Genomic DNA, 25,932 nt, shown 5'->3' with positions numbered 1-25,932 from the left:
AACTTAGACGCAACTACCGCAATATGCAAAATGATAATAATAATAATAATAATGATAATGATAATGATAATGACAATGATAATGATAATGATAATGATGATGATAATGATAATGATAATGATAATGATAATGATGATGATAATGATGATGATGATGATAATGATAATGATGATGATAATGATAATGATGATGATAATGATAATGATAATGATAATAGTAATAATAATAATAATAATAGTAGTAGCAATAATGTATGTATGTATATAGTAACGTTTATTAAACACGTAAATGCAAACTTATTAATTATTGTATCAAATACCAACAATATATTTTCTAGCTTGTTTGATTGGTTTTGCTTCGTTTAATTAACAATAAGTAGTACGTATTTAACGGCAGTAACCAATAATGATAATTTCTGACATTTTGTTTGAAAATATAGTTTCAATGATTGGTAGACTTGATTAAAATTTCGGTAAAAAGAACGATCGTTTAAGCGATTACCAACTTTAATTGGTAGTTTGTCCTGTGTTGGCAGGCGTTTATTACGCCGTGTCCGCTTAAAATTGTACGAATCTTAAATCATAATTGTAACATTTTAACGGTTTGTTCTAAAATATATAGAAAAATTCGTTTCTATCGTCATTGATTTAATAACACGTAAATATGTATTTCATGTATATCTTATCGATATTCTTCTCTTTATGCTTCTTTAGACGGTAAGAAAGTTGAAGAAGAAAAGCAAAAATTTATCGATTATAAATTAAATATTCTTAACCTAAAATTTTCTTTACTCGATAATTTGAGTTTGATAAATAGTAAATGTGTTGGACTTGATATGTATGTATTTTGAGTGAATAAAATAACGTTATGATGACTGCCAAGCTGAATGAACGTAGGTAAATAATTACATACTTTATTCATGTTAATTGAAAAATGATCAAGTTTCTCCGCCTTCCGATCTCCGATTTCCTAAGACACATGTAATATGCTTACATATGTATATGTTTAATCATACTCCTTTAGCATGCATGATTTTTAGTCATAACCTATATATTCTACAAGCCGGGTGGTAATTGATTCGTGATAAAGTGTAGTAACTTAGAAAATATATTTTCCAAATAAGTTTTATTTGCCATGCCAACAATACGCGCTGTACGCTGATTAAACGATTCCGCATATACATACGTGTGTGCGTGCGTGCGTGTGTATGAATGTATTTGTGTATAAGTGAATGTATGTATGGATGAATGTATGTTGTATGTATGTACGAACGTATGAATGTATTATGTGTGAATGTATGTGTTAATGGATTATGTATGTATGTTTGTATGTACATCTGCACCCAAAAAAGAAAACAACAATACATGTAACAATTAAGTGACAGCCATGATATTCAGTAAAGACGATATGGAGGAGGATATACGAAATACAAAATTCCATTTAAAAGTAACGCAGATAACGGAAGAAAATGCTCTTCTTCGAGAAGAAATCGCGAAATTAGATGATAGAAATTCAATTTTAGAAAGGCAACAAAAATATTTCAAACGTCAACTGTATGTATTATATATTTTACCTATTTCATTTTAGTTTCATAATTATTATTTGAAATTCGATAGCATCTTGCTCCTCAATAATTTTGCAGGGAACAAATCCATGAAAAATATAACGAACTGCAACGAGAGTATGATGAACAAAAAGACATATTGAATGAAGTAACGAGGAAAGAAAAAGACACCAATATAGCTCTTCAGAAATCGACAAAAGAGCAACGGATATTATTAACGAGATTAGAGACGGTCGAATTACAGGTTGTAATGTAAATATGATCGTTCGCGTTGAAGAAAAAAATATTATGGATTCATAATTAGAATTTTTCGTGCATTTGTAATTAGGCGCAAGAAGTAACAAATCTGAAGGATAAGTTAAAAAAAGTTACGAATGAAAGACTCGAATGTACGAAAAAAAAGGCTGAAGTAGTTGAAAAATTGGATAAAAAATATAACGAGTGCGAATCGTTGCTTATGACGATTACAGACTTGAAAGAAGCGAATGAAAATCTTCGAAATAATTATGAAGCGCGCGAAAATATGGTAAAAGTAAGCAGACGTAAATACGATTTATTCTTATCCGTCAAAACGCCTAATGATTTACTAAAATCGTTAAATGAATAGCCATAATCGTTTATGTCTTACAGCTGCTACGAGAAAATAATCGTCAACTAGAAGATGAAAATGCGGAATTAAAATTACTCATAAGTATGAATACTCGTACTTCTATAGATAAAGTGAGTTCATTTTCATTTTCGTCTTTAATCATACTTGGTTGTTACAATCGCAAAAAATCTATGCGCGCGCATAGAGATAATAGAGATTTCCTTGAAAATAATTTCAGACGTACCATTCGGACGCAGAAACATATTGCACGGTACACGATACTCCATACAGCAGATTCAACGATACGTTTCATCAAGATTCTCTGTATGACGAATTGAAAGCTTCTGTAAGTGTAAAAATTTTATATTTGCGAAAAAGAAAAAAAAAAAAAAGAAAGGAAAAATAATAAAATGAAACAAATATATCCACGTGTATAGAGCAACAATTTTTCATGTATTTATTACACGTATACATATTTACCTTTAAGGGTTTCACGAATATATGCAGCTCGAATGATACGATAAGCTACGAATTGGAGAAGCAAGTGCAGTTGTACGAATTAGAAATTGATAAACTTATACAACAAACGGAATGGTGAATATATGTATTAATTCATTTTTATTAATATCCTGCGCCCGCGTGCGCATGCACTAACATCGGGAATATTTTATATCGGGATATTTCTTTTTAATTTATCGAAGTGTTTTCCAACAATTGGTATCGGCACGTGACGAAAACTGTCTTCATCTTATGCAAAATATAAACTATTATACTGAAAGTTCTGAAAAGATGAAAAATTTGGAAACTCTTAAACAAAGGATACAAATTCTGCTGGATACGGTTAGTCGTGTAAAGCGGACAAATGGAATTATATAGTTATTAAAGTAAATTATTTATTAGGTAAATACAACGTCTCCAGAACCTACAGGTATAGAAATCGGTATTCAAGTACAAGCAGATTTTAGAGCGATAGAAAATTTGCGCGAATTGCCCAGTCTTAACTTTCACGAAGAAGATCATCTAGAATGCTTGTAAGCAAATGAATATACGATATGAATATAAAAATGTCCTGGAGATTAGAAATTGCTTACAATCATATACTTATCGTTTAATTTTAGTTGTAAAAAAAATCAAATAAGCACATCTTCTAATATATCGAACGAGAAGCAAGATCCTTTTACTATATCTGCGAAATCGCCTAAAGTAGTAATGGTATCGAAATCCTTCGTCGTCGATCCAGTCATACAAGTATTCGACAAAAGTGTTAGATCTGTTACAAGCCCGCGCTCAAGTCCGGCAAAAAAGTCAATGGAAAATTTCAGGTCAATGAAGGAAGATAACTTGTCCTTTTTATTATATATACACATATTTATCCTCGCTTAATTATTTATTATCCATTATTATTTATTTTATAGTTTAACTAGACTAGAAAGAAGGAAGACTATTCATACATTAACGTTCTGTAAGAATTCTTGCAACGACGCTGGTACCAAAATAAGAGCCGATATTATAGATGATGGTAATGGAGATTACTCGAATAATGAAAGACTTGTATCATTTCTGGATCATTTATCATTACCAATAGATTTTTCGGCTATATCCAAAAGAGTCGCAATAACGCGTAAGTAATGTATCGAAAGAAAATTTTAACGCGCAAAATTCTCTTCAAATCGTTAATATAAACGTGGATAAAGCTAATGAGACTATCGTTTCAGGTCATCGTAAATCAAAGTCCGAATCTAGTCTGTTTCCTGAAAAAAAAGCTTTACTTTGTCGCCGTTCATTTAATGTTGCCATGCCATTATCAGCGGAGAAAATCAATGAAACTATTGAAATAAGAAAATCTTTTGACGACTCAACTTGTGAAAAAATTAAAAGGGAAGACGAGTTTTACGTAGAACTCCAGCAAAACGATTTACAGAATTTAACGAGCTGTCGTGGATACACGTTCGGAGGTACCTATCGGTCATTGAACGACAGTACAGATTCTTCTGTTAGTTCGTCGTCTCTTCGATCTGATAATCTGTTCCCCCAAGATTTTTCTATAGACGAGTTAGATTACCCTCTGTGTGAATTACACCGTCCTGTTCATCTGGCTCCTACGAAATTAAAATTACCATCAGATAAAGTCTTACTGTTCAGCAAAGAGCAACATCTTACCAATAAGGATACACAAGCAGGTTTCACTACAGCAAGTAATAAATTGCTTGAAAATATTAAATTGGAATCGAGCATCCATGAACCAAAACAATATAAAATCATGGAACATTTCGGAAAAGATCGTTTAAACAAAGATTATTATAATGAAAGTCCTAATAATTATCTCATAGATATCAATAAAGAAATCTATTCAATCAATGGTGAAACGTATTTGATCGATAAATTGGCACCTATTTGCCGCGATAGAACGTCTATGTACTTTCAAAGATCCTCTAATTTTTGTCGAGAAAGTTATACGGAAAACCATCTACCAGCTGCATTCTCAACACCGATGCGCATTGATTCAAAGGATAAAAGTAAGGCTCGGATATAAACCATAAAATGTCTATACAATCTTTTTTCCTTTTTTTACTGTTTCTTAACAGACATCTGTGTGTTAATTTTTTCAATAATCTTTTTTTTGGACTTTGTTCATTTATATGTAAATTTATCACATTTCTGCCACGCAGATTCGTTCGAAAGTAAAAATAAAAAAGATAATGATAATTGTGAGTCGCTCGTACGACGATTCGCTGATCTGGAAATGTCAAAAAAAAAAATACCCTTATTTAGAATATACAAAGATCATTTAAACAAGATGAATAATAAGAAACGCATAGGATACGTTGACTCTGAAGATAGAGAAAAAACAGTTTCGATATCACTTTGTAGTTTCGCAAATAATAACAGCGCGTTATCGCAAAGTAAATGTGGTCTTACGAGCAGATTTCGAGAGAATTTCGAGGAATATTCTATAGTTAATGCAATACAGAAAAATAATACGGTTAGTATTAAATGATGAAAACTTTATCATTTTCCGTAAATTTTCTTAATATTTATACTATGCTATTAGATCCTATTTGATCATATTTGATTTAGGAAGAAAGAACGAATTGCGCAACTGCAAGCGGAGGAAAGATCAGATCAAGGTCGTCAGATGGTGAAAGTCAAATATCAGATAGCAAAGAGTTAGTCAAGTCTGTTTTCGTGAAAATATAAATATGCAAATCAAATAATTGTGCTTTTCAAAGATTTTTAAAGATTTATGAAATATTTCTATAAATATAATATATGTAGGTATTTTTCAATTATTATTTCAGAAATTTTCAAGAATCACAAGTTTTTCTCGACAAAACGCAAGAGAGAAGGAATTTGCTAAAAGAAAATAAGAGCGTACTACAAGTTTGTAAATTCTATCATTCCAGCTCGGCAAAATCGAATATTTGGAATGACAAAATTATTGGCAAAGAAACGAGATTACGGTAATATATTAGTATTTATAGACGGTAGGCAAACACTTTTGATAATATTGCGTATCTGTACGAACATCTTTTTTTATTTCTAGTACTTCGCTATTTCATTCTTTCAAGAATATCCAAATCTTACCATCGTGGCGCGTGCTTTTTTCCTATGCATTGATATTTTTTTTCGGATTTTATGCAGTGAATATATTTTTACCGACGAGCATATATGTCGGACCACCGTATAAATGGTGGTCGTTCGAAGAAATACTTAATCGATACTTCCCGATCACAAATACGGGATGTTCACCACCGATATAAAAATTACGTCGATTAGTTTTGACATACATATGCACATATATATGTATGTATATATGTGTATATATATATGCATGTATGTGTATACGTATATATATATACATATACACATCATATACATGTGTAAGTATGCGTTTAAACAATTATTACATGCCGTTTATTAAAAATAGGTATATATTGTATTTAAAACAGTGTTGTTAATTAAAGTATTGTTAACTCTTTTGTATATGTACGTTGTATAGTTAATAAAATACCATCATCGAGGTACCATCAACGAAATTTATTGTTTAAGCTACTAAACTCTACTATGTCCAAAATGTTATATACGCATTACCAGTGGCAACCATTATTAATGGTTGTTACTGATGCCAACCCGGATTACTGCCAACTTCATTCTAATGTATCTTCGTTTCTTGTGGACGTTACAAAGATAATTGATTGTGAAAGATTAAGTAGAAAAATATTTAATATTAGAAAAATTCAATATGTCAGATATGATTAATTTGATATTTTCAAAAAGTAATGTTTTTATATGGAACGCGAACGGTAAAATCTTTTTTTAATTATTTCCGTGTTATGATGTTTGGTTATATCACGATTATGTAAAAAAATGTAATTCTACGATGTCATTTCTTTATGTGATACATAATCAATAAAAAATAGTGAAAAAGCTTTTTTATAAAAGGTCATTATAATTCTTTTTTTATTATCTATTCTGTAAGATTGGCTAACACTGCGGAAAGATCATAGAATAACTGGAGAATTAGTGGGATGTCTTCCAAAATATCCCAGACAAGAAGTACTTTCAGGCCTTCCGTTGCTTTTGTTGCCAGAAGAAGTTTCCCTTTTATTAGAAAAAAAAATTGCTCGTGTTGTTAAATATTTGCATTTACAATACCCTCCTAACGAATCGTTAAAAGAAACTTTTGACAAATATAGACAGATATTGTTTATGGAACAGGAAAGATGCTTGAAAAAAGAAAAAGAAAAACAGGTATTTGCATGCCTGAACTATACAATTTAATGAATCTTTACGTTGCAATAATAAAATTATTCTAGGTTGTAGCAATGATGGATAAAATTGTAGAAGGAAAAAGACGAAAAATATTAGGGATAGAAACAAATAAAAGGAAAATGCGAAAACCTTTAGATAAAGATTTACAAGAAGCTTTAAGGAATATAGAAGTAAATACTAAAGATCTCTTTGATGAACAAATGTCAAAATTGCCTAAATTAGAAAAAAGTGAAGCACTTGTACAAACACATACGGGTAATAAGATATGGTACAAATGGTATTGACAACGTGTCATATTTTTTATGCTAAAGAACATCTATCAGAATGAAATGTTTCACATATCTTAATGCATAATATATATTTTTTATCATTTTGTTTATTAGAATATCCATGGTGGAATTGGAGTGACTTCGAAGTAGTTCAATGGAAATATCCAAATACCCTACAAGAAAAACTTCGATATGAGACATTTAAAGACCTTTGGGAACGGGGATATTATATAACAAATGGAGAAAAATTTGGTGGCGACTTTCTAGTATATCCAGGTACCTATATGTACATATATAACGTCACTAAATTACAACATTTATTAGCCTGTTCTCTTATTGGTACCATCAAAAGAAACTTTGTGTGCATGTAATTATACATATAAATTCATATTTTTACAGGCGACCCGATTATGTTTCATTCTCAATTTATAATTCAGTGTAAAAACAGAAACGAGGAAATACCTATCACAGAGCTTATTGGACAATGTCGTATTGCAAGTCATGTTAGAAAAACCCAAATATTAGCCACATTCTCTGAAGATGGTAAAAGTGTAAAATATCAATCATTTCAATGGGCTGAAAACAGTGGACTTGAAAACAGATAGGAACGATTGTAAACAATTTTCGTAATTAATACTCGTCTAATTGTATTGAGTAAATTTCTCTCTCCCCCCCCCCCCCCCCGCTATTATCTCATTACAAATCTGTTATCAAGGATTTTTATTTTTAAACGGTCAAAAATATTACATAATTACGTATTGTTTATATGTCTACATTAAAATATATTTTCTTCTATCTGAATCACTTAATAAAATTCCTTAATCTAAATGGCATTGATCAGTTTGAAACGATTGTGTTGAGGCATTGGTATTACGTTGAAATGTTTCTTATAGATAGTTTGTCCTTCCCGACCTGCATAATATTTTATCACCCAATTATGATCCCAATTAAGATTGACCTTTTCACAAGTTATCATCACCTTTCCTGCCTCCATAGCAAACAATGTTCCATTCTTTCCCCAACCAACCTAAAGTACATAATAAATATAATCGTATAATATTCATTAAAAAGAAATATTTATGAAGTATATTTAATTTACATTTAGACCAGGATGAAATCTAGGTGTCAATTGAGTGGCAAGTATTGTTCCTGCTTGTACAAAAAAACCGTCATATACACGGATACCTCTGTGCTTCGGTCTTGTTTTAATAGGTTTATTTCTCGTACTGCTGCTACTTTTCTTTGATGCGTATCTAATGCATGCTGTTAAAAAAATAAAAAAGAGAGAGAGAAAAAAAGAAAAATAAATAAAACTTTTGGAAATAAAAGTAAACATAACCTCAAAAATTTTACTTACTCCGATCAATGGTGGTTGAATTTAACAAAATTTTGTTAACATTTTGTATGGTGGATGAAATTATATTGGGAAGAAATGCCATTTTAAAAGTTATCTAACTATATTTTAAATAATTCTTTACCAACTAATTTTCATTTATCGACATATATAAGTTACGGTTTATCACAGGAGAAAAATGAACATCGTTGACACGAGTGCTACGATACAATGACGTCATGACAACGCGATATCGGAGTAAGTATATTTACCCGATATATTAAGAGGAACAACTTCGATCGAAAAAAATCTCGGTAAAAGTCCACATAATGATTAGCTATCGATTGATTGTACGAAATGAAACAAAAATTAATAATAAAATATGTACTGATGGGGAATAATAGGAATCAAGTTTAAGAAAAACAGTACTTATATATTTTGCTAATAATTATAAAAAAGTGTTAGAAAGATAATAGAAATATTATACAGTTATTTCATAGAAATAGTAGTTTATTTACATAATAACTTGGTAAAATAAATGAGTTAATGACGTTAGTTATTTTTTTCTTTTAGAACTGGAAAGAGTAATCAATTTCACCCTTCGTGGTGTCTTTTTAGATATTATCGAGGATGTCGTCATTTTATGGGACGTATTCTTTTTAATTGATTTTGTATCATTATCGCTTTCTTCATTATAAACTAATTTAATATCTTCAGTTTCTTCTATCGTCTCGTCACTTTTATTCCCATATTTAGACAAATTGCCCTCTGATAAATTATAATTACTTTGTTTGATTATGTCATTATTTTCATGATATTTTTCACATTGATCATCTATACTTTGGGTTGTTATTTTTCTATTTTTTGTTACATCAACATCCATTGCATTCGTATCTATATCAAGAAGTAAAGTATTATCTTTCGTTTCAATCGCAGAGCTTGTATTCGGGGCAATTCTTTCGTTATTATTACTATTTGGAAATGAAGTTTCACCTTTCCCATTATACACATGGCCTAGTTCGTTCTCTGAAAAATGTATTATCGAGCAATAACCATCTGTAGAAGATACCACTAAGATATGGCCATTACTAGACCTGCAAAGAAAGATTGGATATATTTGTAGTATTTATACAACAATCGCATTATAAAATATACGAATATCTTTTACAAACCATGCAATGTCGGTTAATCTGGTATAATGAATATTTGATATCACAGCAATTGGAGAAATTTGTTGAGTATCATAAATCAATATTGAATGTTGTGTTGCAACAGCAAATATTATTCTATAAGGTAATGCTATCGTAGGAATGGGTCCATCTTTTCTAAGTTCAAAATAAACAGGACAACATCGAATTGCTATTGTACATTCATCCAAGGAAGGCAAAATCATTATTGGCCTAAAGATAAATACAAATATTATTATAGTAATGTTATATATAAATTACATGGGATACAACATCACTATGTATTTGAATACTAACTCTTTCAAATTATGCCTAGAGAAAACAATTGTTGCATTTGATGTCTTTTCTATAGTATCTTGTGGCTCTATTATACCAGATGGAACAATAATTAATATTCCATCTATAGAAAAAGTTAGTCTTCTGAAGAATGACTTAAATGTATCGTCATAGAATAAACGAACTGTTTTGCCTCGCAAAGGATAATCAACTGGTGTAGGAATATTAGACTTGTGAACACGCTGTACTGTCTTTTTTGTAGAGATATCAACTAATCTACACTGCCTAAAGTTAATAAAATTTATAATTATTATGAAAGAATGGTAACCTTAATGTAATATGATGACAAACTGACTAACTATTAAAATATATTTATAAGGTTTATAGATACCTATCGCTGCTTATTGTACATATATATTGGTTACAAGGATCCCAGCTAACACCTTGCACAAATCCTTTTGAATCGGATAATATACCATTGCTACGACCTTTATGGATATCCCATAGAATTGCTGTATTATCTACAGAACCAGATATTATAGAAGTAGAATCTGGCGACCAACAAATATCATAAACATCTTCTAAATGGCCTTTTAGAACTTTCCATGAACACCACTGTTCTTTATTCTCATTGTCTTCAGGAGAGATAAAGAAGTCACATTCCTCCTTCTGCTTCCATAAGATGATGACAGATTCTATATACATGTGTGTGTGTGTGTGTGTGTACAAAAGTCATATATATATATTATGTTTCAAAGTATAATGAGTAATAATATACAACAAAATATATAAGTAAAAATATACAATATACTATTTTAAAGAAACCAAATACCATCGTCTGCTGAAGCAAGAATTTCTTTAGATGGTGAAAATCTGACAACATTTACTGCTTTTTGATGTCGTTCCAAGTCTGCTACACATTTTATTATTGTTGCACTATTCTCACAAGTCAAAAGATGCCAAATCTGAATATGAATTTCATTGTAATTATTACGATCATTTTAATCTAACTTATTTAAATAATTTTACCAAAACATGAGAATCCGCTCCTCCAGTAGCTAGACGCCAAAAGTCTTCATTCACAGATGTTTCACAGGATTTATTCTGTATGTCGATACTCAAAACCGGATCTCGATTGTGCCAAGAAATTTCTGGTGTAGTACACTTCATCTCTTCAATGTAAGTAACGAATGTTACTTCTTCAAAAATTCTAAACCAAAAGAAATTCTGAGCTTTGTAATGCTAACCGCATTATACCGCCAAATCGAAAGCGCGGAGTATATTTCATAGAAGATAGACGATGTAAATATTTCACAAGTAAAAACACTAGAAGATTATATACAAACCAGTGCTACCAATGCCTACCGTTTCACCCACAAAATGGAAATTTTCCTAGTATATTCGTTGAATTAATTTTTTTATTTATTTGATATATTTTTATCAATAAATATCAGTAATGATAGGAAACTACAAAACTTATCGTTTGAAGCGTTACAATCGACCTCTTTTAATAAGATAGATTAAAATTCTTATTTCGTCGACTAGGTTCATTCGCATAGCAACATTTGCACACCATTTACATACTTACAGTACATTCGACAATACAGTTCAATATTTTGTCCAATAGTGCTAAAACGGCAGCACAAGTGATTTCAATTAGTTCCAGTCGATATTTGCGTGAACGTAATACAATTTGATACGCATTACACGTATTGTTGCGTGATTCGATTTTTGTTTAAGAAGAGAGCTATAATTTGTAATATAAAATGCTTCCCTTTATAAAGGCAGTTTCAAAAATAGAACAAGGATTTAAGGTTTATGGTACGTTACTTTATCTTATTTCTTTAATTATCTTCAATCAGTTAATTTTTTAAGAAAGCAAACTATTTGACAAAGTGAAAAGTTCCTGGAATTGAATAACTTCTCCTGGCTGCAATAAAGCTCAAAGTTCAACGTGAATCTTAGAGTATATGTATGTAATGCATGCATATGCGTGTGTGTAATTTTAAACGTTCAAATAAATATAATTACTTTGGATAAGATAATTTCCACTCTTATGATCAAGAACAGACATCAAGTACAAAATCAGTATCGTTCAAAATTATGATGAAAATTTATCTGATTAATTCTTTAAGGTTATTAACTCTTATGTATGCTACAGGTGTTATCTGCCCGAGGCCTTGGGGAGTCCAAATAAATAAAAATTATGCGACAAAGTATGACCAAACTTCAAAAAACATAGTGTTTGTAGATGGCGTGCGTACACCTTTCCTTCAATCTGGAACGCAATACAAAAATCTCATGTCATACGATCTTGCTAGACATTCTTTATTGTAATTTTTTTTTTTTTATTTACCAATGAAAATTATAACTTTTATTCCTTATTTAATTTTCTTTTTATTCTAGGAGCTTGAGAAGAAAAATAGGTTTTCCTAATGAAGCCGTAGAGTATATTTGTTATGGTACTGTAATGCAGGAAATAAAAACATCAAATATCGGCCGTGAAGCAGCTTTAGGCGCAGGTTACAGTGAACATACACCGGCACATACGATTACAATGGCTTGTATCAGCAGTAATCAAGCCATAACCACTGCTATGGGTTTAATCGCTTGTGGTACCTACGATGTCATTGTGGCCGGAGGAGTTGAATTCATGTCAGATATACCTATAAGACATAGTCGTCCTATGAGAAGCTTAATGTTGCAAGCCAATAAAGCAAAGACTCTTGCACAAAAATTATCTCTTTTAGGGTCCATTAGGCCATCACATTTTGTACCGGATGTTAGTTAAAATTACCTCTTTTTTTTATATTCTCTCTATATCATACATTGAAATCTTTAAAAAAGAAAAAAAAAAAAAGAAAAAAAAAAAGACAAATTTATCTTTAGTTGCCAGCTGTGGCAGAATTTTCTAGCGGTGAAACAATGGGACATAGCGGAGACCGTTTAGCAGCAGCATTCGCAATAACACGAAAGGAAGAAGACGAGTACGCGTTAAGATCCCACAAGTTAGCTGCGCAAGCACAATCGCTGGGATATTTTTCCGATGTAGTGCCTATTAAAGGTATGTGTAGGAGAAATAAAAAAATTGTCGTTTTGATATTGCTATAACATTAAGTGTATAGTTCCAGGTATAGAAGAAGTAGTAAATAAAGATAACGGAATACGTGTTTCAACGCCAGAACAGTTGGCTAAATTGAAACCAGCATTTGTCAAACCGTATGGGACTGTTACTGCAGCCAATGCATCATTTTTAACTGATGGCGCGTCAGCGGCTTTGATAACGACAGAGGAAAAAGCTCGTTTATTGGGTCTCAAGCCGAAAGCATATTTACGAAACTTTACTTACGTATCTCAGGATCCAGTTGATCAATTACTTTTAGGTCCCGCATATGCTATTCCCAAGGTATATAGGATAATGCATGCAGCATGCGCGCAACATAATAAACTTATTAAGTTTACCTAATGTGTAAACATATAACATATGTGAAATTACAGGTATTAGAAAGATCAAAGTTAAGCATAAAGGATGTCGGCGTATGGGAAGTACACGAAGCTTTCGCCGCGCAAATATTAGCCAATCTGAAAGCTTTGGATTCCGATTGGTTCGCGCAACGTTATTTAAAAAAAAGTGAAAAAGTAGGCGTTCCAGAACTTCAAAAGTGGAATTCATGGGGCGGATCTCTTTCGATTGGTCATCCGTTTGCTGCCACAGGAATCCGTTTAGTCACTCATACTGCCAACAGGCTTATCAAAGAAGATCAACAGTTTGGGCTAATTGCAGCATGTGCTGCCGGCGGACAGGTGAATTCAAATAATAAATTAAGTAAATTCTCCTTCGTTCGTACAAATTGTCGAATTGTGTATGTATATTGTTCTAGGGAGTGGGTATGATTTTGGAGAGGTATCCTGATGCTAAAATTTGATAAAAACAAACCATGCTAAATAAATGGAATTACCAAGAAAAAAATCGATGTTAATACGAACATTGTACAGAAACGAATTTGTATATTAAGTTATCTATTAATATTTTTTTTTAGTATATTTGTAGATGTTTCTCGTAAAAAACTTTTTTATAATATATTTTATTATAAAATAAAGTAGCATGTTAGAAAGACAGAGTATTTTTTTTACTTTAATCCAACGTAACGTTACATAATGATGGAAGTGAATGTATGGTCAAATAATGACGTACGGCACGATCCAAGATGGTTTTTATGTCTTGACATCCAAGCAAAGCGCGCTGTTTTAACGATTCCAAAAGCGACAAATGTAACCTTTGACCTGCTCCTTGCGCGACAACTATCAATCCAGAATTTTTTGCCACATTATCCTTATTTGTTTCAGGTAATGCAACAATAGATAAAGTTACACCAGGAGCGCATTCTTCTATAAAATTTGCATCCAATACACCCGAGCCGACACCTCCTTCCTCTCCTCCATCCGTATAGGAAGAATTTACTAATGTTATTGTACATCCAATCGCATAATTCTAAAGATAAGATGGGAGCAAAAAAGAAACAAAAAATATAACAATACATACGAGATACGTATAATGACCTATTCCAGTAACGCCAACATACCTTTATAGGTATTCCAGCGTCGATCAGAGCCAAGGTAGCTGCATTAACGGATGCACAGTAATCGCTTCCGTCGACTTGTAATACTTCTACGAAAATATCAATCTGCGAGCGTGGATGTAATTCCAAGTGTATTATTGCCTCCATTGCACGACGCAATTCAAGAGATCTTTCCTGTGATTTACGGTCACCTCTTGGTTTACGTTTACGTTCGCCCGATGTAAAACTAAACACTGCAATACTGTACTGACAATTTACGATAGCTTTGGTAAGTTTGCTTCTACTTGTTCCTTTGGGCTGTAAATAATTTTTAAAGAGTTAAACCTATTATACGATTCATTATATAAGTACACTAACAATTAAGATTATTAAAAACCTGATGTGGTCCGTACACCGCCGCCAAAATCTTTGTTTTACCATGTTCTAGATAAGCACTTCCATCAGCTTGGCCAAAAACACCCATTCTTACGTGAATTCGTCTCAATTCCAATGGACGTCTCCCATCGACACGCAAATCACCTTGATCCGCTTCGATATCTTCTTCTATCATCTTAATCTATATTATTTTCTCTTAATGATCCTACTGAAAATATTTTTAACCTATACAATTCAATGCGTCAGAACGAAGTATCGATTCTTTTTCTCGCATGCAATATCTATTCTTGTAGATCACTTCTATGATCTTTATAAATGGCAAATCTTTATTCTCTTCGAAGTAATACAATTTTTTCCGATCGATCGAAATCTATTCAAAATTTAACATTTTTGATGATTCGATTGACACCGGTGCCGATTGACATCGTAGATCGAAAAATTTAAGTACGTAACGACGTCGCAACTACCGGTGTTACATCCTACGCTGACCCTAAAATAGAATCATGTAACCATAGATAAGCGATAACACCTTTGTACAAAAGAAATGGGAACCTACCCTACCAATCATAAAATAAACAAAGCTCCCATCAGTGTACGAAGAAAAACGTACCTAAACAATGAGAAGCGAGGGAACGACGGATGCCAACAAAGATGTGAGATACGTGTGATGAATCCACAAAGCCTCATCCCCACCAGCACGCGACATCCCAAACGCCCGCAGCTGCCATTGGACATCTCCGCCGCCAGTTAGAGCTGCGACGAGCCAATGACGACGCTGCGACAAATCACCTCTCGCTGATTGGGCAGCATTCCGTATTTAACCAGCCGCACACGCCGTCTCGACGATTCTTATCTTAGATTCTTCGCTGCGTCGATCACTACGATTGTTGTTGCTTAGAACATTTCGCTGTATTAATTCTTACGTTTATTTTGCTCAGATCATTAGTTAGATTTTTCGCTGTACTAATCGTCAAGTTATTGTTTACGATTTATTTGACTCAATATTTGTTACGGTTATTCTCAGTTATTATTCATTTTTATTCGTTCTTTAATTATTGTTATTGTCTCGAATCGGTCAACATTCTTGTATCTATTCGTTATTGTTATCTTTTTGAATAAATTGGGCATTGTTATGACAGTCCAAGTTAATAATCCCGGTTGTGTCTATGGAAGCGACTCGCTCTTCCAATTGAGACGAATCTCAATTTAACTTTTATTTACAAATTGCTTAAACGCGATCGAGGAATTCGTTCTCCGCGGCACAGACGACAAGCTCTTTGTACGATCTTATCGGCAATCAATTCTATGCTCTTCTGAGACCGAGCCAATCGAGCCGAAGTCAAGGGAATCGACCTATCCGGCGGTGAATATATTCAATCCACCAATAAAAGAAGTGGATTCCAGCGTCGGGTCCCCGTCAGCCAATCCTCATCACCGAAACGGAGGTAAATCGCAGCATTCCATTCGCCGAAGCTAAAGGTAAGTGTCATTTGATCGAGCTACGTACGCCGTCTGGCATATCTTTGGGTGCATAGAACTGCATATAGCAGGTGAAGGCCAAAAGAGCACGTTAATCTGACGTAGCAGAAATTCTTCGAAGGGAATTTATTTTCCCGTGGCCCGTGCCTCGTGAAACGTAACACCGGCATAGTCAATGGACGGCGCATGTGTCGCCGGAAGTCTGGGAACATTTTTCCGTTCCATTCGGTAAGAATTAATTTTAGATTTCCCTTACGTAAGCTGGAATAAAGTATTTATTACATTAAAATTATTTGATAATGTATTTGGTTCGCATCCCTAGAGACATAGTCCGTTCCGTTTTACAAATATGATCCCTATAAGCGATCTCGACCAATTGACGATATGGTTATAAGAATGCAGGGCTACACACGTACGCGATAAAAAGGATAATGCTTAAAGTTGAAAAACCCCAGCCTTTAAATGTTATCGCTAATTTTGAAAGGTACGATTTGTCGAAATAATTTATGGACCGGACGTGTGGTACCTGTTTTAAGTGATATAAAAATTTGTTTAACGATAAAGCGATTAAAGCATAACAAAATGGTAAAATACCTAAGTCAATCGGAAGCAATCAACGTTGATAAAGATCTGTTTGAAAAATATAAATTTAGCGTGGACCAATTGATGGAATTAGCTGGTCAAAGTTGTGCCATAGCAATAGCAAAGTCATATCCTTTGTTAGATAATTTTTCAAATAGAATTCTGGTTTGCTGCGGACCAGGAAATAATGGTGGCGATGGTTTAGTATGTGCAAGACATTTGAAACATTTTGGTTATTCTCCTGAGATTTATTATCCGAAAGAAACCGACAATCAATTGTATAAAAATCTTTTGCATCAATGTAAAGAAAATGATATAACTATTTTAGAAAGTGGATTTATAAAAGATAAAGATGCTGTTGAGCTTTTAAATGGATTCAGAGTCATAGTGGATGCTGTGTTTGGATTTAGTTTTAAACCTCCTGTAAGGGATACTTTTGTTCCTATCATGAGGATATTGAAAACCGCATCTATTCCTATATGTAGCATAGACATACCTTCAGGATGGGACGTCGAAAATGGTCCATCTGTAAAAGATGATATATGTCCAGAAATGTTGATATCCTTAACAGCGCCAAAGATGTGCGCGTTAAAATTTAAAGGAAAGTTTCATTATCTAGGAGGCAGATTTGTACCTAAAAAGCTAGCATCAGCTTATAATCTTAATTTACCAATGTATCCAGGGACGGATTTAATCGTATCTCTGTAATAATAAAATATGTTTGTAATGTTGTGATGTGTTTTACATAGGTTAAGTGTTCCTTTTCAAATTGTTCAAATGTGACTAGTTGTACTAGTGTAACGATTATGCCAACTAACGTTACCTAATCTATCTTTGATTTATTTCCAAAGCCAAATAGAAATGGATCGCGTTACGTTCGCGAATTGTTACTCCCCCTCCCAACCGTGTGCGCGCTGCGCGCGTGTATGGAAATATATGTACGTACATATATATACGTTATAAATTAATATTATAAAATGGCGTATCAAAATAATAATATATTTTCTTCAAAAACGCAGCAACGTGATATAATCGTTTGTTGTACAAATTCGATTGTCCAGACATCAAGCTTATCGTTATACGTAGTTTACTTTCCATAGATCTAACAGATTTGAATATGCCGCTATATGAAACCATGGTAAATTTAGTTTCAAATCTAAGTATCGTCTGTTTAATGTTCCATGTGTTGGATAAACCTATTACGTGTGATAAGGAATTTTCGGGGTCAGATTAGTTGTCGTCAGTTGCGATCAATTATATCGATTACTATACTGAATTATATTCGTCTCCTATCTGAAAGACATGCTCGTTTAGTAATTTTATAATCGTTGTGTTATGCCAGAAAGAATATTCTAAATTTACAACATGGTAATTTGATAATTTCGCATAAGTAAAGAATAATAATAATAATATAATCTTATCATAAATGTGTGTAAACAAATGTAAATATCGATTTGTTGCTTAAGGCACAAGAAGTCGAGGAAACCATGAAACGTATACAATCTCACAAGGGCGTTGTTGGAACTATCGTAGTAAATGCGGAAGGTTCGTATTTGTAATAGCATTACGTTAAATGTTCTTATTGTCATATAAATGATCTCATATTCAAAATGTATATTATAATAGGAATTCCTATTAAATCCACATTGGATAATACAACGACAGTGCAGTACGCCGGCCTGATCAGTCAGCTGTCAGACAAAGCACGCTCTGTAGTTCGTGATTTGGATCCAACGAATGATTTGACTTTCTTACGTATTCGTAGCAAAAAACACGAAATAATGGTTGCTCCAGACAAAGAATTCATACTCATTGTAGTTCAAAATCCAGTGGATTGATATTTGCAAAAAGGAATTATGCATTGTAAACCTTCACAAAATTTGAATTTTATGTTTGTGACTATTGCTTTATTTTTTATTTAATACATTCCACTTAATCATTTTATCATTGAGAAATTGATCGTTATATTAACTTATCAATTAATTAGATTGTTATAAAATAAAAGTATAAATGAATATGTGTGTGTGTGTGTGTGTGCGTGCGCGCACACACACACACACACGCTCACACAATTTCACGTGTATCCTTAAAACATAAATAAAATTAATAAAAAAAAAAAAAAAAGTATAAATAAGGAAAATAACCCTTTAGCATTGGTGAAATATTATATATAACTATATTTGAAAGATTAGTTTAACTTTTATGCAAGATATTACTTGTTAATGCTATTTAATTATAAATATCCTACATGTAGAGAATATCTATTTTGTTAAATATTAATCGACAATATGTTGATTTTTCTGATCTGATTCTGTTTATATATACAATTTATTTTAATTCTTCTTGTACTGCTTATAAATTACTTACAATAGGTTATTGATACATCTTATTTTCTTTTCTTATGTCTAAATAGTGTAAAATTCGTATAAAAATTAATAAATTAGTATGGAATGTTATATGTGCAATGAGATATGATAATGTAAATGTGTTAGTTATCTACCTAAATATTATCTCTTGTACATTATCATAAAGATCAATCTTCATTCCTTAAGCTCAATTGTAGTTGACTCTTTCTAACTGGATGATAAAGTGTATAATATAGAGTCATGGCAGTGATACCTAAGAAGAAAGGCACTGTACAAGGGACAATGTATACGGGAAAGTACCAAGAATTTTTTGCTTCTATAGACAAATTGAACATCCAAAGAAGATTAGCAATAATATTTTCAAAAAAGCAAAGGCCGTAAAAAAATACATGTTTTAAAAGAGTATTACTATCTATAACATTTAAATATACAAATATATGGACTAGACCTATAACCAATGCAAGAAGCACGGAATAAACTCGTTCTGTTATCGTTGGTGTCAGATGAGGCGCACGATTATTCTTACGACAAAACTGTAATATACCATGAGAATCGATCAAGATCCAAATTGTCATGGCAATCCAATGACAGACACAAGCAAGAGCAGTGTATAATGGCCATATACTGGCAATTAAACTAACCATTAATATTCTTGAAACTGTAATCAAATGATTACCTAAGAAATGATATTTTCCGCATTACTACAACTTATTCCATGTTAAACATACCTGTTACAAGGAAGTGCCATAAAAATTGACATATGCTACCTCGAATGTTCATTATTTCCTTATCATGTTGGGCCAATCGAATGCTACGATTATAACTTGCCATTGCCCAACCCATACTGAGTAAAGAAGTAATAATACTGCCAACTTGATGTATAACTAGAAAAGAAAAAGGACAGGATTTGTACATATACTATAGAGCATCTTATTCAATTAAAAATAATTGAAAAGGATAAATACATTCGAAATTTATATCACTGTCATAATGCTTCAGTAAAATAGTTAATTGCAGAACTTGTTGAGGTGCTGCTTCTAGAAAGCATTCAAATATTCTTAGTAGCGCGACGTCTTGATCTTCCTTCAGCATTTTAAAATAATATCGTTTTTGGCCATTGCGATCTCCTACTTTCTCACAGTTACGTGCCTTCAAAGCATAAATCAAAGTATCATAATAACGTATCACAGGTGCTAATTGGAAAGCCACGGCCAAGATACAACATATTTTCTTCTTAATTATTGCTTGTCCGCAAGTTTTATGATTTTCTAATTGTGCCAGATCTGAATCTATCTACGATACAAGATATAAATGAATAACACGAGCGAGCAATTTTTATAGATCATAAAAATGTTTTATAAGCTGGACATGTTTTTTTGTAAAAGAACAAGACGTAGTATAGATTCAATGGTTCTATTTACCTCTTCGTCTTGATGTTGCATTCTTCTACTAATAATTACATTTATAAAAGATGGAATAAGTAGGAAGAAAAGAGTCCAAATAAAATATATTACTTTATTTGCCAGTAGATATCTTACCGCGATGTTGATATCAAATGCCATGTCAATTAAGTGCATTATAATTGAAGCAATAAGGAAAACTACGTCTAAATCGGATACGTATGGTTGTCTTGGGGGAACGTCTACGACGTCTAAATCAAATTTTGGAGCTGGAAAAATACCACCAATGTATATGGTATATCTTTTATTATTTCTTTCTTCCATCATTTTATAACGACTAAATAACCTCAAACGCTAATTTTTACACAAGTAGATATCAAATCGCAAGAGAATACGCATTATAAGTAAGTCTCATTTCTGTGTAATTTAAATTTGAAGAGATACTTCATATATATATTCTTTATACATTGTTTATATATTTCCTTTCTCTTTTTTTTCTCTCTCTCTTATTATCTCATTCTTGATGTAACATTCATGTTCGAACAACCACAGATGAAATCTCTTGAGACGCAACCAAACTGTATACGAAGTAACGTAAAACGTTTATTACAAATTTGATGATATTTTGCTTATAAACGGAAGATTTAACGTATCGTTGTGCGCGCGTGCGTGCGTGCGCGTGTGTGTGCGTGTGTGTGTGTGTATACACACATGACTACTACACTGTTTTTATATGAAACATCTTGTTTCTTATGAACAAAGAAAGTAATATCGAATCCTTTACACGCAGTTAAACAACATACGATATTTGGTTAAGTTTAATTTTAATTTAACAACAAATAGAAATAATTGAAGAGGTATCGAAAAGTAGAGAATTATGGCAGCACAAGTAATGTGTTTAACATCATCAGGAGGAATTCCATTGTTTTCTCGTCAAAAGGGAGATAAAGAAATGGTTTGTCCCTATGTTTTATATGGTATAGCTATTGTTTGTTACGTCAGTTTAGTTTCTAATTTCTTTATATATTTGTAGATAACTTTTTCTAAAATGGCATCTCTAAATGGCGTCCACATGTTTCTTAAAACACAAAATATGAAACTGTTAAATACGGATCTACCAGATACAGCTATAGTTTGGAAAGAATATGAACAAAGTATTATATTAATAATTATTGCTAATGGTGCAACAAAATATACTTTAAATAAATTTCTTGATGTTGCCTTTGGTGCAATGATCTTATTTGTTGGTATTGATGAAATTAAAAATACAAAGAATATAGAGCGCTTAAAAAAAGATTTACGTGCATGTAATCCAATTATAGATAGACTCTTAGAATGTTTAGATATCGGAGATCGAATTTGTACCAAGACAGATATAGTTAATATGACAGAGTGTATAATTTTACATGAGAACCATCTGCTGCAGGTATAGAATTAATTATGTATCTTAAATGCATTGCATATCAATAGATGACTTATATATACTTTATAAAGCTTTTTAAAGACTTGTTTAGAGGGATACATGGAATGTTTAGATTCAATGTACGGATGCATTTTGGTACATGGTTGTTTAGCAGTAGGAACCGATGGATGGTGGTCCTTGGATCCTATAGAACGGAAATTATTAATAATGACAATAGCAACTGAAACCAACTACACAGCACGCGATTTACCAATCTTTTTACCTTACAAGAGTCCCGACGTAAGTATTATATCATATTCGAGATTTAGAAGAAATAATTTGTATTATATTTTATATCTCAAAACTATTTGAAATACACAAGTACGTAAAAACGCCCGTTTATTATAATAGAGTCTACTTTTTTTTAGATAGCTTTTAGATTAGTATCTATTACATTAATAAATCATGTAGAGGTGGTGGCTCTATGCGGACCTAATCCAGAGTTATCAGAGATTGAAAGATATGTTGTGCAATGCTGGAAAACTAGTATGGATATTTTACGTAATTCCGAGCAGTGTTATCCTAGAAATATACCCACTGCAATCTCTTTGGATATTAATGCATTGGGGTAATATAAATTTATTTATCACAAAATATACAATGTTTCTTTGTTAAATTCTGTTTAACATAGGAAATGTAAGAAATTATTTTTTTAGATTCTTGTTAGCAAACTATAAGATAGAAAAATTTGTACTTGGTAGAAATGCACAAAGCACAAAAAATCGAATAACAGGAACACATAGATTAGATGTTTTAAGAACTTTTTATCATCAGGCAATAGAAACATTTATGCTTTCGTCCGAATTGGAAGAAAATGCCATAGAAATGGATATGGGAAGTAAATGGAAATTTGTGGGCGCAAAGGAAACGTACCTATGCTCGGAATATCATAAATGTCATGCTTTGAAAGAGGGAGATTACATACTCTGCGTGTTATATACATCTATTGTACCTACTCATACAATGAGATTGATCACCGAAAAGATCTTGAAAATGTTATTAATTGATAAGCAAGTTTGTTGGTAAACTGAAAGGAAAATAAAAAAAATTATTCTTCTAAGCAAATAAAATGTGTTACTGTATCATCCATATAGAAGATGGTGCCTAAAAATAAAAAAAAGGAAAAAGGATTAATATTATGCATTACAGTTATTGATTTAAGAATTTTGTATAAATTATTCGTTCAAAGAGTTCGTAGAGTTATATTAAAATACGTATACTCACATACTTGTACGTGTATACTCGCATAATTTGTACGTGTATACACATTCTCCCCATCTAAGCAAAGTAGGGAATCACGCTTTTGTGATTACCAATAAATTAGTAGTGTTAAAAGGAAATTGGCTTTCCGTCCGAGGCGTGATCGTCGCTCGTATACTAGCCATAGATTGGTGGAACGATTTAGATTTCTGAAAAAGTCAGAAAAAATCCTACGATAGCTCGTGGCTCCACCCAGCGCAACCAAAATGCACAACCAATGTATCATTATACAATTTGACCTTGCAAATAGAAATTAAGAAAATTATCAGCTAATATAACAAAGAAAACAAGGAAAAAGTTATTAGAATAGTAAAGTTTATTACACGATACAAAAATATTGAGTATATATAAAAATGTTTGCTGCATCGTTCAGATTACTACGTAATGCTAAAAGAGTAAGTACGAAAATTTATTGAAGATGTGTGAACCAAAACGTTCATGATTGTTTCTCAAAATGGCATTGTGTGTGTGTGTGTACCGTGTATGCCTTGTCATTTAATATAAGTATTTATTATGATTTTAATAGCAAATAAAAGTTTATTTCGAGATATAGAGATTATTTTTTTCTTTTCTCTTTTATTATAGATTTTTTATTTTTAGGTTAATTCATCAATTCGCGTTGAATCAACGTTAGTTATAGCAGAACACAATAATGAGATATTGTCACCAATAACATGTAATGTGTTAAGTGCAGCAAAACAAATAGGTGGTGACATTACCGTTTTAGTTGCTGGAACAAAATGTGATACCGTAGCAAAGGCTGCAAGTAATGCAAACGGCATTAATAAAGTACTTTTGGCAAATAATGAAGCATTTAAAGGATTTACTTCAGAATCATTGACGCCACTGATATTAGCGATGCACGAACAAAATAAATACACTCACATTTTAGCTGGTGCTACTGCTTTTGGTAAATCGTTATTACCGAGAGTTAGTACATTTGACATACTTGGTTTTGTTACTTTTTATATAAATACATTATTAACAAGAAGATGATCTGATCTTATGATGTTTAAAGTCGTATACTAGCTGTAAAAAAATTTGGAATTCTTAATTTTGCATGACTAGAGTTCAAAATTATTTGATATCATTCGTAAAAATTATAACTAATTATTTTAAACGTCATTCCTTAGGAAAATGCTTCGAAATTTCATCTGTTAGATTTATTTTTATATATTTATATATAAATCTTGTTGGGTTTCCATCGGATTTGCAAAGATAAGATGTTAAAATTTGCAAAAAATAGTTAAAATCTGACATCTTTGATATAAACGTTACGTTACTTTGATTATCTCTCTTTGATGATAAGTCATATATCAAATATTTATTTAATTTATATTTTAGATTGCGGCAAAATTAGATGTTTCACCGGTAAGCGATATTATTGGTATAAAAGCACCAGATAGTTTCGTTCGCGCAATTTATGCTGGCAATGCTATACAAACCATAAAAGTCAAAGATAATGTAAAAGTTGTATCAGTGAGAGGTACTTCGTTCGAAGCGTCGTCTCTGGAAGGCGGTAATGCGACTTGTGAACCAGTCCCGTCTGGTGATTATAAAACGAATCTAGTTGAATTTATTAAGCAAGAAATTAGTAAAAGCGATAGACCAGAATTAACGTCAGCTAAAGTTGTTGTATCGGGCGGTCGAGGTTTAAAGTCGGGCGAGAATTTTAAATTACTTTATTCCCTGGCTGATAAACTCAACGCTGCTGTCGGTGCTTCAAGAGCTGCCGTTGATGCTGGATATGTGTCCAATGATCTGCAGGTTGGACAAACTGGAAAGATTGTTGCGCCGGTATGTATTAAGACAATGTATGTATGCATTGAAATAATATTGAATGTATCACCAATTAACTTGTTTGTAATTTCATTTTAGGATTTATACATAGCAGTGGGTATTTCTGGAGCAATTCAGCATCTTGCTGGTATGAAGGATTCAAAAACAATTGTTGCTATTAACAAAGACCCAGAAGCACCAATCTTTCAAGTAGCAGATTATGGATTAGTTGCAGATTTGTTCAAAGCTGTACCAACGTTTACAGAAAAATTAAAATGAATATTTTATTATGTTTCCTAACAGCGGATAATCGTAAGCTAATTAGGAATTGCAATATACAACCGAAGAATCAACATAAAAAAAATACAAAAAAAAAAAAAAAAAAAAAAAAAAAACAACATTCGCGATACAAAAGTTAATGATTTTAACCGACAATCATTTTTATGAAATTTTTTCTTTGATAGGGTGGGGGAAAGAAAAGAAAAGTAAAAAAAAAAAGAATGCTCGTATATGTATATTTTTTATATTTATATTTACTGAATTAGAATGAAATATATTTTATAGTAAGATATATATTATAAAAGCAAATATACGAAAAATATGCTTTCTGTAACACATAAATAAACGTGTTCTTTCATTTAAGGCTGTTCATTACCCT

At 32.0% G+C, this 25,932-nt stretch overlaps 11 protein-coding genes and 1 long non-coding RNA gene across 29 annotated transcripts; 7 read left to right on the top strand and 5 right to left on the bottom strand.

The window, feature by feature from the left end:
- Positions 1–518: 518 nt before the first annotated feature.
- On the top strand, positions 519–6,094 carry LOC127066216 (centromere-associated protein E-like). Of its 9 annotated transcripts, XM_050999653.1 has the most exons (17): positions 582–601; positions 714–896; positions 1,379–1,553; positions 1,643–1,808; positions 1,893–2,096; positions 2,195–2,284; positions 2,392–2,499; positions 2,641–2,747; positions 2,855–2,993; positions 3,054–3,184; positions 3,272–3,475; positions 3,569–3,774; positions 3,869–4,669; positions 4,823–5,136; positions 5,232–5,320; positions 5,453–5,614; positions 5,698–6,094. In XM_050999653.1, exons 2-17 carry the CDS (start codon positions 887–889, stop codon positions 5,912–5,914), a joined length of 3,123 nt encoding a protein of 1,040 aa, XP_050855610.1. In that variant the 5' UTR covers positions 582–601; positions 714–886; the 3' UTR covers positions 5,915–6,094. The 9 variants fall into 9 exon arrangements, with proteins under 9 accessions (XP_050855613.1, XP_050855609.1, XP_050855611.1 ...); XM_050999656.1 differs by having other exon boundaries at positions 519–892; positions 1,352–1,553; XM_050999652.1 differs by having other exon boundaries at positions 519–896; positions 1,398–1,553.
- Positions 6,095–6,271: 177 nt separating this feature from the next.
- LOC127066232 (tRNA-splicing endonuclease subunit Sen34) lies at positions 6,272–7,845 on the top strand. Its single transcript, XM_050999704.1, has 5 exons — positions 6,272–6,457; positions 6,634–6,905; positions 6,971–7,181; positions 7,310–7,471; positions 7,595–7,845. Exons 1-5 carry the CDS (start codon positions 6,397–6,399, stop codon positions 7,798–7,800), a joined length of 912 nt encoding a protein of 303 aa, XP_050855661.1. The 5' UTR covers positions 6,272–6,396; the 3' UTR covers positions 7,801–7,845.
- A 53-nt stretch (positions 7,846–7,898) lies between these two features.
- LOC127066238 (50S ribosomal protein L27) lies at positions 7,899–8,773 on the bottom strand. Its single transcript, XM_050999716.1, has 3 exons — positions 8,553–8,773; positions 8,295–8,458; positions 7,899–8,222 (listed from the first exon to the last, which is right to left on the bottom strand). The coding sequence occupies exons 1-3, from the start codon at positions 8,632–8,634 to the stop codon at positions 8,019–8,021; spliced, it is 450 nt and encodes a 149-aa protein (XP_050855673.1). The 5' UTR covers positions 8,635–8,773; the 3' UTR covers positions 7,899–8,018.
- Positions 8,774–9,017: 244 nt separating this feature from the next.
- On the bottom strand, positions 9,018–11,390 carry LOC127066221 (chromatin assembly factor 1 subunit B). Of its 3 annotated transcripts, none has more exons than XM_050999681.1 (7): positions 11,021–11,390; positions 10,824–10,956; positions 10,383–10,686; positions 10,013–10,276; positions 9,701–9,928; positions 9,501–9,622; positions 9,018–9,422 (listed from the first exon to the last, which is right to left on the bottom strand). In XM_050999681.1, the coding sequence occupies exons 1-7, from the start codon at positions 11,159–11,161 to the stop codon at positions 9,085–9,087; spliced, it is 1,530 nt and encodes a 509-aa protein (XP_050855638.1). In that variant the 5' UTR covers positions 11,162–11,390; the 3' UTR covers positions 9,018–9,084. The 3 variants fall into 3 exon arrangements, with proteins under 3 accessions (XP_050855638.1, XP_050855639.1, XP_050855637.1); XM_050999682.1 differs by having other exon boundaries at positions 9,522–9,622; XM_050999680.1 differs by having other exon boundaries at positions 9,018–9,622.
- Positions 11,391–11,610: 220 nt separating this feature from the next.
- LOC127066223 (trifunctional enzyme subunit beta, mitochondrial) lies at positions 11,611–14,108 on the top strand. Of its 3 annotated transcripts, XM_050999686.1 has the most exons (8): positions 11,668–11,812; positions 11,867–11,963; positions 12,153–12,324; positions 12,398–12,773; positions 12,881–13,055; positions 13,117–13,397; positions 13,490–13,795; positions 13,873–14,108. In XM_050999686.1, exons 3-8 carry the CDS (start codon positions 12,293–12,295, stop codon positions 13,915–13,917), a joined length of 1,215 nt encoding a protein of 404 aa, XP_050855643.1. In that variant the 5' UTR covers positions 11,668–11,812; positions 11,867–11,963; positions 12,153–12,292; the 3' UTR covers positions 13,918–14,108. The 3 variants fall into 3 exon arrangements, with proteins under 3 accessions (XP_050855641.1, XP_050855643.1, XP_050855642.1); XM_050999684.1 differs by lacking the exon at positions 11,867–11,963 and having other exon boundaries at positions 11,611–11,812; XM_050999685.1 differs by lacking the exon at positions 11,668–11,812 and having other exon boundaries at positions 11,925–12,068.
- On the bottom strand, positions 14,100–15,664 carry LOC127066234 (exosome complex component RRP41). Of its 3 annotated transcripts, none has more exons than XM_050999706.1 (4): positions 15,557–15,664; positions 14,948–15,436; positions 14,575–14,868; positions 14,100–14,483 (listed from the first exon to the last, which is right to left on the bottom strand). In XM_050999706.1, the coding sequence occupies exons 2-4, from the start codon at positions 15,119–15,121 to the stop codon at positions 14,127–14,129; spliced, it is 825 nt and encodes a 274-aa protein (XP_050855663.1). In that variant the 5' UTR covers positions 15,122–15,436; positions 15,557–15,664; the 3' UTR covers positions 14,100–14,126. The 3 variants fall into 3 exon arrangements, with proteins under 3 accessions (XP_050855663.1, XP_050855664.1, XP_050855665.1); XM_050999707.1 differs by having other exon boundaries at positions 15,503–15,607; XM_050999708.1 differs by having other exon boundaries at positions 15,508–15,586.
- Positions 15,665–16,524: 860 nt separating this feature from the next.
- On the top strand, positions 16,525–17,738 carry LOC127066233 (NAD(P)H-hydrate epimerase). The gene is made up of 2 exons (XM_050999705.1): positions 16,525–16,653; positions 16,748–17,738. The coding sequence occupies exon 2, from the start codon at positions 16,888–16,890 to the stop codon at positions 17,713–17,715; it is 828 nt and encodes a 275-aa protein (XP_050855662.1). The 5' UTR covers positions 16,525–16,653; positions 16,748–16,887; the 3' UTR covers positions 17,716–17,738.
- Positions 16,571–19,131, top strand: LOC127066239 (dynein light chain roadblock-type 2). Of its 2 annotated transcripts, none has more exons than XM_050999717.1 (3): positions 16,571–16,653; positions 18,474–18,552; positions 18,634–19,131. In XM_050999717.1, the coding sequence occupies exons 1-3, from the start codon at positions 16,612–16,614 to the stop codon at positions 18,843–18,845; spliced, it is 333 nt and encodes a 110-aa protein (XP_050855674.1). In that variant the 5' UTR covers positions 16,571–16,611; the 3' UTR covers positions 18,846–19,131. The 2 variants fall into 2 exon arrangements, with proteins under 2 accessions (XP_050855674.1, XP_050855675.1); XM_050999718.1 differs by lacking the exon at positions 16,571–16,653 and adding an exon at positions 18,031–18,375.
- LOC127066241 (uncharacterized) lies at positions 17,309–17,964 on the bottom strand. 2 transcript variants are annotated; one of them, XR_007782323.1, is made up of 3 exons: positions 17,831–17,964; positions 17,504–17,709; positions 17,309–17,428 (listed from the first exon to the last, which is right to left on the bottom strand). It is a non-coding gene; the product is annotated as an uncharacterized LOC127066241 (long non-coding RNA). The 2 variants fall into 2 exon arrangements; XR_007782324.1 differs by having other exon boundaries at positions 17,385–17,533; positions 17,642–17,709.
- On the bottom strand, positions 18,893–21,100 carry LOC127066226 (XK-related protein 6-like). 2 transcript variants are annotated; one of them, XM_050999692.1, is made up of 5 exons: positions 20,912–21,039; positions 20,795–20,822; positions 20,339–20,666; positions 20,102–20,257; positions 18,893–20,031 (listed from the first exon to the last, which is right to left on the bottom strand). In XM_050999692.1, the coding sequence occupies exons 2-5, from the start codon at positions 20,813–20,815 to the stop codon at positions 19,541–19,543; spliced, it is 996 nt and encodes a 331-aa protein (XP_050855649.1). In that variant the 5' UTR covers positions 20,816–20,822; positions 20,912–21,039; the 3' UTR covers positions 18,893–19,540. The 2 variants fall into 2 exon arrangements, with proteins under 2 accessions (XP_050855649.1, XP_050855648.1); XM_050999691.1 differs by having other exon boundaries at positions 20,795–21,100.
- A 479-nt stretch (positions 21,101–21,579) lies between these two features.
- Positions 21,580–23,365, top strand: LOC127066228 (protein fuzzy homolog). Its single transcript, XM_050999696.1, has 5 exons — positions 21,580–21,728; positions 21,807–22,199; positions 22,278–22,475; positions 22,604–22,803; positions 22,892–23,365. Exons 1-5 carry the CDS (start codon positions 21,651–21,653, stop codon positions 23,259–23,261), a joined length of 1,239 nt encoding a protein of 412 aa, XP_050855653.1. The 5' UTR covers positions 21,580–21,650; the 3' UTR covers positions 23,262–23,365.
- Positions 23,366–23,712: 347 nt separating this feature from the next.
- On the top strand, positions 23,713–25,672 carry LOC127066231 (electron transfer flavoprotein subunit alpha, mitochondrial). Its single transcript, XM_050999703.1, has 4 exons — positions 23,713–23,890; positions 24,096–24,425; positions 24,840–25,292; positions 25,374–25,672. The coding sequence occupies exons 1-4, from the start codon at positions 23,849–23,851 to the stop codon at positions 25,551–25,553; spliced, it is 1,005 nt and encodes a 334-aa protein (XP_050855660.1). The 5' UTR covers positions 23,713–23,848; the 3' UTR covers positions 25,554–25,672.
- Positions 25,673–25,932: the final 260 nt, after the last annotated feature.

The sequence above is a fragment of the Vespula vulgaris genome, chromosome 9 (assembly GCF_905475345.1).
Source record: "Vespula vulgaris chromosome 9, iyVesVulg1.1, whole genome shotgun sequence".
Classification (NCBI taxonomy): Eukaryota; Metazoa; Arthropoda; class Insecta; order Hymenoptera; family Vespidae; genus Vespula; species Vespula vulgaris.
The sequence above is the reverse complement of the archived record's forward strand: the minus strand, read 5'-3'. Positions and strand labels throughout refer to the sequence as shown.

Bases quoted from the DNA above. Each gene is read 5' to 3' on its own strand.
- LOC127066226 (XM_050999691.1), bottom strand. From the start codon at position 21,100: ATGATGGAAGAAAGAAATAATAAAAGATATACCATATACATTGGTGGT. The intron at 20,667-20,794 runs GTAAATAGAACC...CTTGTATCGTAG, and splicing joins TGCAACATCAAGACGAAGAG to ATAGATTCAGATCTGGCACA. The intron at 20,258-20,338 runs GTATTTATCCTT...TTTCTTTTCTAG, and splicing joins CAGTGATATAAATTTCGAAT to TTATACATCAAGTTGGCAGT.
- LOC127066238 (XM_050999716.1), bottom strand. From the start codon at position 8,634: ATGGCATTTCTTCCCAATATAATTTCATCCACCATACAAAATGTTAAC. The intron at 8,459-8,552 runs GTAAGTAAAATT...TTTTTTTAACAG, and splicing joins TTCAACCACCATTGATCGGA to CATGCATTAGATACGCATCA. The intron at 8,223-8,294 runs GTAAATTAAATA...TATGTACTTTAG, and splicing joins GATTTCATCCTGGTCTAAAT to GTTGGTTGGGGAAAGAATGG.
- LOC127066232 (XM_050999704.1), top strand. From the start codon at position 6,397: ATGTCAGATATGATTAATTTGATATTTTCAAAAAGTAATGTTTTTATA. The intron at 6,906-6,970 runs GTATTTGCATGC...AAATTATTCTAG, and splicing joins AAAAAGAAAAAGAAAAACAG to GTTGTAGCAATGATGGATAA. The intron at 7,182-7,309 runs GTAATAAGATAT...TTTGTTTATTAG, and splicing joins ACTTGTACAAACACATACGG to AATATCCATGGTGGAATTGG.
- LOC127066239 (XM_050999717.1), top strand. From the start codon at position 16,612: ATGTGTCGCCGGAAGTCTGGGAACATTTTTCCGTTCCATTCG. The intron at 16,654-18,473 runs GTAAGAATTAAT...TTGTTGCTTAAG, and splicing joins ACATTTTTCCGTTCCATTCG to GCACAAGAAGTCGAGGAAAC. The intron at 18,553-18,633 runs GTTCGTATTTGT...ATATTATAATAG, and splicing joins TATCGTAGTAAATGCGGAAG to GAATTCCTATTAAATCCACA.
- LOC127066233 (XM_050999705.1), top strand. From the start codon at position 16,888: ATGTTATCGCTAATTTTGAAAGGTACGATTTGTCGAAATAATTTATGG.
- LOC127066234 (XM_050999706.1), bottom strand. From the start codon at position 15,121: ATGATAGAAGAAGATATCGAAGCGGATCAAGGTGATTTGCGTGTCGAT. The intron at 14,869-14,947 runs GTTTTTAATAAT...AATTATTTACAG, and splicing joins CGGTGTACGGACCACATCAG to CCCAAAGGAACAAGTAGAAG. The intron at 14,484-14,574 runs GTATGTTGGCGT...TCTTATCTTTAG, and splicing joins ACGCTGGAATACCTATAAAG to AATTATGCGATTGGATGTAC.
- LOC127066228 (XM_050999696.1), top strand. From the start codon at position 21,651: ATGGCAGCACAAGTAATGTGTTTAACATCATCAGGAGGAATTCCATTG. The intron at 22,200-22,277 runs GTATAGAATTAA...AGCTTTTTAAAG, and splicing joins ATGAGAACCATCTGCTGCAG to ACTTGTTTAGAGGGATACAT. The intron at 22,476-22,603 runs GTAAGTATTATA...ACTTTTTTTTAG, and splicing joins TACCTTACAAGAGTCCCGAC to ATAGCTTTTAGATTAGTATC.
- LOC127066216 (XM_050999652.1), top strand. From the start codon at position 868: ATGATGACTGCCAAGCTGAATGAACGTAG. The intron at 4,670-4,822 runs GTAAGGCTCGGA...TCTGCCACGCAG, and splicing joins CATTGATTCAAAGGATAAAA to ATTCGTTCGAAAGTAAAAAT. The intron at 5,615-5,697 runs GTAATATATTAG...TTTTATTTCTAG, and splicing joins GGCAAAGAAACGAGATTACG to TACTTCGCTATTTCATTCTT.
- LOC127066231 (XM_050999703.1), top strand. From the start codon at position 23,849: ATGTTTGCTGCATCGTTCAGATTACTACGTAATGCTAAAAGA. The intron at 23,891-24,095 runs GTAAGTACGAAA...TTTTATTTTTAG, and splicing joins TACTACGTAATGCTAAAAGA to GTTAATTCATCAATTCGCGT. The intron at 24,426-24,839 runs GTTAGTACATTT...TTTATATTTTAG, and splicing joins GTAAATCGTTATTACCGAGA to ATTGCGGCAAAATTAGATGT.
- LOC127066223 (XM_050999684.1), top strand. From the start codon at position 11,758: ATGCTTCCCTTTATAAAGGCAGTTTCAAAAATAGAACAAGGATTTAAG. The intron at 11,813-12,152 runs GTACGTTACTTT...TGTATGCTACAG, and splicing joins ACAAGGATTTAAGGTTTATG to GTGTTATCTGCCCGAGGCCT. The intron at 13,056-13,116 runs GTATGTGTAGGA...TTAAGTGTATAG, and splicing joins CGATGTAGTGCCTATTAAAG to TTCCAGGTATAGAAGAAGTA.
- LOC127066221 (XM_050999680.1), bottom strand. From the start codon at position 11,161: ATGAAGTGTACTACACCAGAAATTTCTTGGCACAATCGAGATCCGGTT. The intron at 10,957-11,020 runs GTAAAATTATTT...ATTCATATTCAG, and splicing joins GAGCGGATTCTCATGTTTTG to ATTTGGCATCTTTTGACTTG. The intron at 9,623-9,700 runs GTTTGTAAAAGA...CTTTCTTTGCAG, and splicing joins AGATTAACCGACATTGCATG to GTCTAGTAATGGCCATATCT.